Below are 12,382 nucleotides of genomic sequence, written 5' to 3'. Positions count from 1 at the left end.
TTGATATCTATATCAGGGACCTAGTCAACCAGAAAGTTAGTACAAATACACTACCTAAGTTTAGTAAGTCTTGGTAATTTAAGCATATTTTGAGAAAGTTTTAGGTCAACCACATGTATGTATTTGAATCTTTCAGTGTATTAGTAATTTCATACTGCATGCAATCTTCTCAGAGTTCTCAACTTCTCAGGCATTCAGATTGATATCCATTATGTTTTTAAAAATCACATAATTAACAAAATATATTAATTGAACCATTACAGCTCTTACATATAATAAATTTATATATACAGTGTATTTCACATGAGTGCAAATTGCTTTGCATTTTTATGCCCCACCTACGATAGTAGAGGGGCATTATGTTTTCTGGTCTGTGCGTCTGTTCGTCTGTCTGTCTGTCTGTCTGTCTGTCTGTCTGTCTGTCTGTCTGTCTGTCTGTCTGTCTGTCTGTCTGTCTGTCTGTCTGTCTGTCTGTCTGTCTGTCTGTCTGTCTGTCTGTCTGTCTGTCTGTCTGTCTGTCTGTTCATCCGTCTGTCCCGCTTCAGGTTAAAGTTTTTGGTCAAGGTAGTTTTTGATGAAATTGAAGTCCAATCAACTTGAAACTTAGTACACATGTTCCTTATGATATGATCTTTCTAATTTTAAAGCCAAATTAAACTTTTGACCCCAATTTCATGGTCCACTGAACATAGAAAATGACAGTGCATGTTTCAGGTTAAAGTTTTTGGTCAAGGTAGTTTTTGATGAAGTTGAAGTCCAATCAACTTGAAACTTAGTACACATGTTCTCTATGATATTATCTTTCTAATTTTAATGCCTAATTATATTTTTTATCCAATTTCATGGTCCATTGAACATGGAAAATAATAGTGCGAGTGGGGCATCCGTGACACATTCTTGTTTCACCTGTCCCAAGTCAGGAACCTTAGGCCAATGTCAGTCTGTATGTTTTTTTTGATTTTCAGTTCATTCACTCTAGGTTTTCTGTGGGTTTCATGTTACTCAGTCACTAATTTTCTATGTTTTCTTATGAAAACTGTTGATGCTTTTTAAAACAAACACTTGAATGCTTTGTCAAGAGAAACCTTTCAGCATATAATGAAGAAATACTTAACCAAGCACCCATTATTTTTTTACTAATTGTTTATTTTTATTTTTCAGAAAACAAAGAATATGGTGAGGATTATGCAATGGGAGGTACAGATATGAACTCTGACCGACTGCTTCACAATGACAATGACCCGGTTCAGACCAGGTCAAATGATTATCATACAGAAGGTCAAGACAAACACCCAAAAAGAAAAATAGCAGCAGGCCACCCGCCACCATCATACAAAGGTAGCCTTTTACTGTTTTGAATGGGATACTATATATAGCTAGGGTTTTTTGTGATGATCGACAACTTTAAAAAATTTATTGGTTGATACTAAGATTTATCAGAACGGAAAAAAACCAGAACATTCTCAGATCTGTGTAATCAAATAGTGTGACATCTATTTTCACTGAACTAGAACACAATTTTATTTTGGGCCAGCTGAGGACCACCTTCCGGTGCAGGAATTTCTCGCTGTGTTGAAGCTTCTTGGTGGCCATCGGCTGTTGGCTGCTCTATGGTCGGGTAGTTATCTCTGGCATATTCCCCATTCTCTATTATCAATTCTAATCAAAGTGTGATCATCATAGGATCTAAATTGTAATCAGATTAATACATCTTTTTCATACAATGTAGTACATAAGCACTTTCATGTAAAAATATATTAAAAAAATGATAAGATCTTTTTTATCAGTTTAACGATTTGTCTTTTGTGGGCTAGCACATTATGATATTGAAAAATGAGAGCTAGGACAGGTTTTTTAAATTCATTTGTAATAATTATATTAATGATGCAGGCTTAAAAATTACTTGACATCAAACAGCAATGAACATTTTCATTTCGTATTTATCATCGGACTTGAAAAAGCCACCGCAATAGTTAATGATGCAGACAATATACTGACAATAATGACAGAGTTCTTTCATCAACAGAATTAATGTCATTTTTTTTATCCCGTCAAAGTAAAATAGATGAAATATTTTCATGTCTTTTTCATTGTACGTTTCCAAAGAAAATCACTGCCTGATTATGTAATAATGACTGCGCAATGCAATGTTGAATCTCCTTTATCGAAAGTAATTACGATTGTTACACGCTGACGAGAAGTCGTTTTATTGACATCCGTTTGTTCTAATCAATTGTTAATTAAACTACTGTAACATTTTATTAAGATGTTTTAAGGATGGAAATTTCTTTATCAAATTCCTACTGGAAAGATATTGGATTTGATCGGGTATTTGATGGTATGCAAATTGCTATATATAGACTCATAAAATTGAATTATTTCAAATTTTCAATCAAGAAATATGGTACTGCAACCTTGTTGAACTGGGAAAATCATTTTCTTTACGAACAGGAAGTGCAAAATTAGAATAAAAAGATTAGTTTATGCATATGATGATAGGAACAAGTACAAAAGGTTCAACTATACCGACACACAATAATATACTTTCAATGGTATATTAAAACTTGTTGTAACTCTTTTATACCTCTAGGATACTATCTCATTAGATATCCAGTTGTAGTGTATGTACTAAGGTTTCTATGGCTGAAAGTACTTTTTACTTTTTCAATTGTGTGAATTCCATTTATTATAGATAGTGATAATTTTTAAATTTGCTGACTCAGGTTTATGTAAAAAAAAAGAAAGGTCAAACTGTGACAAGATAAAACAAAATGCAGGTCTTTATAGCATTATAAGTCTCTTGCTGTGTTAAGTGTTATCCTCTATTAAATGGGATTTTGTGTTTGGTGCTATGTGGATTACTTGCTGAACTGTGGATCTTCCCAGACGTGTCATTATAAATTCATTACATGTAAATCTGGGCAAATATTGTCAGCGGAATGGACTTATTTTGAAATTGCATTACATAACAAAAGTTTAACCGATTTATATAAAAGTCATTGACTGTAGTATAATAATAGAATATATGAATTGATGCATTAAATGTCATTACATGCTATGTGCAATGTAACGTCTCGGATTAAATAATGTTTTTATATTTTATAGGTTTTAGTGAAACAGAAGTCAAATATAAACATACGGAAGTAAAGCCATTAAAAGATGGAAAGAAAAAGGACAAGAAAAAGAAAAATCTCAAGGCACAGAAAACTCCTGGTTTGTAATTTATTGAGAAAGAGTAAAAAAGTTTGAATCAAGTTTTTTTTCTTCTTACATATTGGTTTGTAATTTATTGAGAAAGAGTAAAAAAAGTTTGATGCAAGTTTTTTTCTTCTTCTTACATATTTAAATATTACCAGCTCTTAAGCTAGAATTGTACGTTTTAGAAGTTTCCACCTGAATGTGACTTTTAAGTTTAATATTTTACTTATGTTTACTATGAAACAATTTTAGTTCTAAATTTAAAAAAAAAAGTTTTGGAGTTGGATTTTATGAAGATTTTTATTTTCTTCTGATTAAGAATGTGTCCAATGATAAATTAATTCTGTAGCAGCATTAATCAATGACCTCCATAAAAAAATACAGACAATTTAGTCCCATTTCCTTCCTCTATAACACCATCTTACATTCCCCAAGTATTTTGTGTTAATCTACAATACTTGGCCCATATCAGACTTTTTTTCTGAACTCCTTATACCTGTGTCAAATTTATCATTGATATTGGGCCATTATGGAACATCACCAAAATGTACACCATTATGGAACATCACCAAAATGTACATTAATAGTGAAATACAGCACAGTAAAACCATTTTTGGCAGATGCACCCAGTCCAGATTTCTTTTTAAATGTATACCTTTTGTCAAAAACTTGAAAATTATTGCATGTTTTGTTATCTTGTCATTTATATTTCCATTGTTTTATTTACAGAGCCACTGAAGGAAGAAGACCAGGAGAGAAAACTGACCCGTGTTATAGCTAAAGCTAATAAAAAAGATGCCAACAAACAGAAGAAAAATGGTAAGACAAATTGAAAGGCATTTGATTTTAGTTTCTTGTGTACAATTTGGAAATTAGTATGGCGTTCATTATCACTGAAGTAGTATATATTTGTTTAGGGGCCAGTTGAAGGACGCCTCCGGGTGCGGGAATTTCTCGCTACATTGAAGACCTGTTGGTGACCTTCTGCTGTTGCTTTTTTTCTATGGTCGGGTTGTTGTCTCTTTGGCACATTCCCCATTTCCATTCTCAATTTTATTTGTAATATATGTTTCTGTTGATATCAGAAAAATAAAGCCAATGATTTGCAGGTTTTAGAAAAAGAATTCATTTGACATCATACTCCTGTTTGAAATTAGATATTATTCTTTAAAAGTGATAAGGTACTTAAAAATTTGCTGTTTCAGAATCTAAAAGACTATTTATATTTTCATTGTTCATACTCAAAAATGAAAATAACGTCATGTAATGGGTTGAATTTGCATGGTTTAGAACTTTTTAGCTAATCACAATGTTTGGTGTTTTGGTGTATGCCTTTAATGATTATTCAGATTGCATTTTTGAAGGGGAGATTGGAAGATTCTAGGGGGATCAATAATATCAGATTATTACTTGGCATTTTTCATATCACATGTATTAATTGCCCTAGGTTTCATATCAACCCAAGTGCAGCATGACCGAGGGCTGATAATACATGCAATATGAAAAATGACATGTTATGATCTTTTTATCATATACTTCAACATTGGAGAAAAATAAAAGATTAATTTATTGAGCCTCTAACATGGTTCTTAACTGGAAGTTTAAGGAGTGAAATATTTTCGGACGTCGGAACCACAAATGTAGTAAATTCGATTTGAAATCTTTCTAGCATATACTTTAATATGGACAATAAAATAAATAATTCAACAATATTCACAATGAACACTGTTTGGAAAAGTCAACATTTTGAAAGTAACTTTCTAAATTAACCTTCGAAAATTTAAAAATGCATTTATCTTATCATTTGTTTGTTGTTGGTTTTTTTATCATTTCACTCAATATACTTTCCAGTATCCAAATAATTGTTTTGTACCTTGCTTTGTAATGTTTTTCACTGAAAATGTACCATTGAGGTGCATTTTCCAGAATTTGCAGAGTATCGCCGCAATGCCATGTGATAACGTTACGGAAAGGCATGGGATAATAATCGAAGCATGTGATAAATTTTTCATATCAGCCCGCTAACCACCATTTCGGAAAAATATGGAATTCATGTTGATTTAATACTATTATCATACTATAAAAATTGTGTTATTTTCTCCAAGTATATGATAATAAGAACGACAGACAAAGTGACACATTGTTTAATACAAATGAAATAGCAATTGGTGCGCTCCCATCTTCTTTTCTTTCTTAGAAAGTGATTAATCAAAGCACTATTCACCAGGAAAGACTTTCCCTTATATAATCTAGATAAATTTGACAAATTTTAACCTTAGATTTCTCAGAACAATGACCTTTTAAACTTAATATTGAAAATATATATGCATTTAACTCTCTCAGAAAAAAAGAAAATTGTATATAAATATTAGTGTCTACCCTATTAACGTTAATTGGAATTTACTTAACCTTAATGTAAAACCTATACATTTAAGGTAAACAATTATTACCAACCTTAATCAGAAATGAATTAATTCAAGTGTGGACATCTACTAGTGTAAACTAACATTTACCCGAGTTGATAAAAAATCTTTTTGTAACTAGATTTTCGCAGTGTATAGTGACCAGTTTTATCCAAAAAAATAAGCAGGACAATAAAGAATATGCAGGTTAATCTAAAAAGGGGAGTAAAATTTATGAAATTATGCAAAAAGTTTTTAAATTTTATGAAATGTTATAAATACTGAGATATAGACCTACTTATGTGTAATAAACAAGATTGTTGAGAGTCAAAATTAGCATTTAACACCTTTAAAACAATGTAGAAGTTCTACAGTACAGAAAGGATTGTAAGTTAAACAAGTGTTCCGGTATGACTAATAACTTTTTTATGGCATGAAAGTTCTTGAAATTAAGTATAGTAAAACTTTTGATATTTTCAGAAATTATAACAACTTCTTCATGGAGAGCTGGACAAGAATTGGTAATGAGGGAGTTAGGACCATTAAAAACACGTAGAACATCACAGACCTCTCAGCCAGGTATAAATTATGTAAACAACCAGGACCCTTAAATAGTTATACATGTAAAAAATTTGAAAATCTTGTATGTGTTATGTTGAAATTGACTACACACAAGGTGTTATGTTGAAATTGACTACACACAAGATGTTATGTTGAAATTGACTACACACAAGGTGTTATGTTGAAATTGACTGCACACAAGGTGTTATGTTGAAATTGACTGTACACAAGGTGTTATGTTGAAATTGACTACACACAAGGTGTTATGTTGAAATTGACTGCACACAAGGTGTTATGTTGAAATTGACTGCACACAAGGTGTTATGTTGAAATTGACTACGCACAAGGTGTTATGTTGAAATTGACTACACACAAGGTGTTATGTTGAAATTGACTACACACAAGGTGTTATGTTGAAATTGACTACACACAAGGTGTTATGTTGAAATTGACTACACACAAGGTGTTATTTTGAAATTGACTTCACACAAGGTGTTATGTTGAAATTGACTACACACAAGGCTGAAATTTTTCTTTCAATTTGTGGGTTTTGCTTTCAGTTTATATGTTGCAAGGAAAAGGCACAAGACTGAAAATCAAGAGTAGGACCAAGGAAGTGGTCAGAAATTTTGATCAGTATTTTAAAAGAAATAGGCTTCAATTTAGGTCAAAGCAAACAGAAAATAAGGTTTTTTGTTTACCAGGTTTGGGATTTTATTTTTTAGGACCAACAAGTGCAGTTATAATCTTATCAACTAGTATTTGTTTCAAAAATCTTATAGGGTGCTTTATTTGATATTTCACATACCAGTATTGGTGTAAAAAGTGCAAATGTTTTGATGGTTGTTGTTGTGTTGCTGCCCTTTTGATGCCTCATATTTTATTTCATTGAAGTTTTCTTCATAAGGGTGTTTACTGTTATGTCATAAACGTTTTAATTCTGTATTCAGTGAAGCAGACATCAGATAAAGAAATACTTACTAGATGGCAGTTAAATACTTCAACGTAATCTTAAACGCATTTTCTCTATAAGTTTAAAACTTGTAGTTAATTGGTACTCAAAGATTTTTTCTGTTTTTCTGAGTCGTTAGGTCGCTGTCTCATTGACGTCTATCCTATATCTCCTTTTATTATGATATAATAAGTTTTGCGTAATTACAATAAAGTAAACAAAGCTCTTTAAGGTTTTTTTATCGTTTGTCAAGATAGATCAGATAAAAATTAAATGTCTGATCAGATAAAATTAAATGGTATTATGTCATTATCAAGTTTTAATGATATAATTTCATTTTTAGGTCAGAGATGTCAGTTTCTTTGAATTCATTTTTGTCTTTCATTTCTTAGTTTTTTGAATTTTTAGAACATATAATTGAATTATGACGTTAGTTCAGGCGTACATTTGCATCACATTGAATTGTGCTTGTCATACCTTTTAAATTAGGGAGTAGGGGTGTTCTGTTTTATAAAAGAAAATCTAAATTTATATCATTGGTGAATTGAAGAAATGTGGCCTCATCTCTTTAAGTGTTGAAGTATTTAATAACAAGAGTTATTAAATGCTTTCATATATTTAAATTGAATATTATGCATAGAATTTATTGTTGGTAGTCTGATATAGTATGATAAAGTATTGTTTGGTAAATACCATGTTTTGATATATAAAGCATATTTATGTCAAAAATAGTTTTGCAATAATTGCTTACTTTGCATTTATTGAATAGGATTTGTGTGGGGTATCTTGACATGATTTGTGAACGGAGATAAGACATTTTTTTTATATTGCTTAATTTGAACTTTTTTCTCAGTGACAAAAAATACATTCTTCAAGAGATTTTTCTTTGAGTTTAAGTCTTAATCTGAATTACCTACAGTATGGAATTACTTATGAATGATGAACAAGCAGTCAAAACATTGATTTCAAAAAATTAAAAAAATTGGTACAAAAATGGTGAAATTTTGTCTTGTTGTTTACACTGTGAAAAAAACCCATACAACTTCAATTTTATTACATGTATTCTGTTTTCTATGTATGTTTTAACAATTCATATCTTTATTAAATATCAACGGCAAAATGTCCTGTGTGAGATTTCATGCATTTTCAGGATGAGACAGTTGACAGTATATCAATTTAAAATTTGAAAAGTAAATAAGAAAAAGGGATATATGGCTAATATTAAAGCTTACAACCAATCATATATAGCCCCCTTAGAAAAAGTGGGACACTTTAATGAGCAAAGAAAATGACATTCCCAACACATGCTTTGAATTGTACATCCCCAAACAATCTGTTACTGTAAATTTATATATATAGCTCCCATCCAAGACAGCTCCGTAGCATGGGTTTAATTGCATGACAGAAGCCAATACAGTCATAAATTTCTGCCCTGGCTACACTTGTTGAGATTCATTCCTTTCTTTTGGTGAAAAGCTATGTTTAGAATTTCCTTAACAATTCTTCTTTTGAATGCTTTATAATACAGACTTCATTACAATTGAAATGTATTTAGAACTCTCGTTTATTCTTTTACAGGTGACATTGACAGAGGATCACATATGCCTGATGGGGCATACGGCGGAGCTGAGGAACCTGAACCCCCAGAGAGGAAAACAGCGACAGACATGGAGTTAGAAAGAGCCAGAGTTTTATCGGCTGAAGCAAGACGTGTTCTCAGTGATCTTAATATGGGTGAGTAAATTATCATTGAGATATCTGAGTAACATTTAACATCACCTCTATCTAAATTTTAAAGCAGCCTCTCTGTTGTCCTCATGGCATTTATGAGTAAGAACAACAACTGTCCTGCTCTTCAGTCATAATCAAATGTTTGGGCAATACATATACTGTGGACTCATTTATTTTCATCAGTACCTGTTTTCGTGGATTATAGAAATCTTACATGTTCTTGGATATCTAATTTTGTTGTCTTGCTGAAGTCTGCATACAATTCTATAGAAAAAGTGTTATTCGTTCAAATCCACAAAAATTGGTATCTAACGAATAATGATGAATCTACAGTATTAGTTGTTTTGATATTTCAGATGCATTTCTACATAATCTATTTCCATGCAGAATTGATAAAAATCTAAGAGATATCTCCTGTTTGTCATAATGTGCCTTTAATTAATATATTTCTATGTTTTATTAATAAGTTATGCTGTATGTGTATGCATTTATTATTTCTATTTGATTAACTGTTAATCGAAAAAAAACATTAATCTTCAAAGCTAAAAACATTGAAAACTCTGGGGAAACATTTTCCGAATTGTAGATTAAATTATTCAGAACTTAGTTGGAATAGTACCTTCCAGATAGTTGAATGGAGAAGTCATTTATAAAGATAAATGTTAATTATATATATAAAATTGACATTTATTTGATATGGGACTTTATCGACATTGGCTCAATTCCCAAAAATCCATTGGAGTATTACCAATTGTAAAACTGACAGGAGGAACTTAGAGGCAGAATACTGCAGTCGATTTTTCTCATGTTATAGTTTTTTTAAATCAATTTTTAAAACATTCTTATAGCACTATAAAATCTTTTTATTGATTTAAAGACTCAGTGGTTCTGATTGCGAAATTTTTTTGGTACATGCATTCAAGTAAAAATGTTTTCCCCCGCATATATATGTTTCTAAATCTGACAAATATGATCTTTTAGTACATGTTTAAGTATTCCAGTAAAAATAAATTCCCCGTGTATATGTTTTTAAACATGACAAATATTATCTTTTAGTACATATTTAAGTCTTTGATAAACATGAGGTGTTTTTTGTTGACTATAAGTAGTCACATGTCTGTAGTGTTTGGGAAATTTGTGTCTTAAGCTTTAGAAGGAATATATCCCCTGAATTACATGTGGGTTAGTCAGATTATATGTTTTTATATTTTATCAAATTGTATTTTTTGATTGATGGAGATTAAGAATAATTGTATGGGTGGTCAAAAGATGCTTCAAAATCTGATCGCTTAATGTTGTTTTTGATTGATTGATTTTTGTTTTTTTAACGCCACTTCTGGGCTTTTTCTTGCCAGCCAGTTTTGATTGGTGGAGGAAGCCAGAGTGCCCGGAGAAAACCACCACCCTTAGATAGGAAAACTGACAATCCTAGTCAAATAAGATTTGAATTTAGTGCACCCGCACAAGAGGGGTTCCAACTTCCAACCTCAGTGTTGACTGGCTAGTTAGACAACTTGGCCACAGAGGCCCTTGTTGTTTTTGAAGAACAGTTTTAATAGATTTAATTAAACAAAACTTAAGAATGGTCAACAGGAGATTAAAAACTTATTATTTATTGAACATATACTAGACATTCTACATGTATACATTCTCTAAGTGGCTAATGCCACTTACTTATCAAGCAAGAACTATTTCTTCTGTACTCTTTTCAGTCTATCCAAGCTACAAACAAAATGAGCAGACTCTTTATGCAAGACTGGTTTGAAATTGACTTTTAATAAAGTGATTTAGTAGCAGAAATTTACCAGATGATTTTCCTTTATGTCCTTCAATAATAAAAAGTTCAAACAGGCTATTATTTAAACTTGAAATTATTTTTAATTATGGAATTTTTTAATAAATTCCATGTTTATTCTGTACTTTAACGTTCTGTGCTGCGCACAACACTTTCTTTTACAAAGAAGATAGTACATTTTCAATAGAATGTACTGTGCCGCGCACAACACTATCTATACAAAATACATTGTATGGAAAGTGTTACGTACCGCTCAAAACATTATAATACCATAAACATGGAATTTATTAAAAAAATTTCAAGCACAAGAAATTAAGAAAATTCCATAATTAAAAATAATTCCAAGTTCAAATAATAGCCTGTTTTCAGTTTTTTCTGTTCTTAAGTGGCCCTTTAAATCCCTTTATTCTTGGAAATATATGCTCTTGCAAGAATTTTGCAATTAATTTTACTTATTTCATGGAAGTAAAGCTCTCTTTTTATTCCTTTTCAAGTATAAATGTACATTTAAGACATTTAAAACCATAAAAGTTATTACCAGTGAAATTGAATATTTAAAATGTGGTAGAAACTCTTGATCAAATAGGTCTAATAACAAAATTAGTATGTGGTAAAGTGTCTATTAAAACTTTGGCAAAATCTATTTTACGTAACTTTTTAATGAATATTGATGACAAACATGTTTTGTACCGTCAAATTGTCTTCCCAAGTCAAGGAGCCAGACATTCAGTGGTTTTCAATGATTGGTTGATGATTTTCATATGTATTTTGTTAGTTGTTTGGTCCTAAACTAGGAGTGCTGTCTGTCATATTTTTAATTGTTGGTTTTCGCTTTTGAATTGTTTTGCATCTTGTATTTTCAAGGGTTTTTAAAGCTGACTAAATGGTATGTGTTTTACTTATTGTTGAAGGCTGTAAGATGGCAATATCATTTGGAATCTAGTGAATAGTCGTCTCATAGGCAATCATTCTAAATCTTCCTATTTTTATATCAATATTCAGTTGGAGATATTACAATCATACTCCTTCATTCATACAAAATATCAGAGTTTTTATGTACAAAATATTGTAAAACGTAAATGAAAAAACAGCAAAGTACAACTGCTTATGTGAAGTAAAATGCATGAATAGAATTTTAATGGTTGAGAAACGTAACAAAAGGAAATTTTGCTTTTTACATTTGAATTTTTAGTGATGATTTTATAATGTGATGATAAAATTGAATTTCTGAATAATTGCTTTTAATTCTAGATGATGAAGAGAGGAGAAGGGAAGAGTCATCAAAGAGAGCAAAATCGGCAACAAAACGGAAAGCACCAAAACCTTCAGGTATGGTTTTTATTCAAAAAGGATAAATTTTATAAAGTGTTGAAAAGTTTTATTTGCATAACTTCAACTATAAATGTGCCAACTTTTAGTAATTTCTTCGTATCCTCACGCTCAAACTGAACACATGTTTTTATTCAAAAAGGATAAATTTTTATAAAGTGTTGAAAAGATTTATTTGCATAACTTCAACTAATGTGCCAATTTTTACTAATTCTTCGTATACTCTCGCTCAAACGGAACACTCCAAGCACACAATCCACTGTGAAGCATAACTCTGGAATTATTAGAAATAAAAAGTTATTAAAGGATTTGATGAATTGGTACTTTGCACCTGAGTCAAAATGACCAAGTTTCGTATCTACTATGAAAATAGATATGACCAAAATACTGAAGGGAACCTAAGAACTAAAAACC

At 31.0% G+C, this 12,382-nt stretch overlaps 1 protein-coding gene across 4 annotated transcripts in view; it reads left to right on the top strand.

Annotated features, from left to right (window-relative positions):
• Positions 1-12,382, top strand: part of LOC139511947 (centrosome-associated protein 350-like) — a 126,011-nt gene that overhangs the window by 69,260 nt on the left and 44,369 nt on the right. For all 4 annotated transcript variants that reach the window (XM_071299154.1, XM_071299155.1, XM_071299157.1 and 1 more), the window contains 6 exons: positions 1,162-1,338; positions 3,106-3,213; positions 3,928-4,017; positions 6,081-6,179; positions 8,692-8,847; positions 11,891-11,968. In XM_071299154.1, the coding sequence (XP_071155255.1) occupies positions 1,162-1,338; positions 3,106-3,213; positions 3,928-4,017; positions 6,081-6,179; positions 8,692-8,847; positions 11,891-11,968 (708 nt within the window). The remainder of the gene's footprint in view (positions 1-1,161; positions 1,339-3,105; positions 3,214-3,927; positions 4,018-6,080; positions 6,180-8,691; positions 8,848-11,890; positions 11,969-12,382) is intronic.

This window comes from Mytilus edulis, chromosome 2 (genome assembly GCF_963676685.1).
Source record: "Mytilus edulis chromosome 2, xbMytEdul2.2, whole genome shotgun sequence".
Lineage (NCBI taxonomy): Eukaryota > Metazoa > Mollusca > Bivalvia > Mytilida > Mytilidae > Mytilus > Mytilus edulis.
Note: the sequence above shows the minus strand (reverse complement) of the source record. Positions and strands in the feature narration are given on the sequence as shown.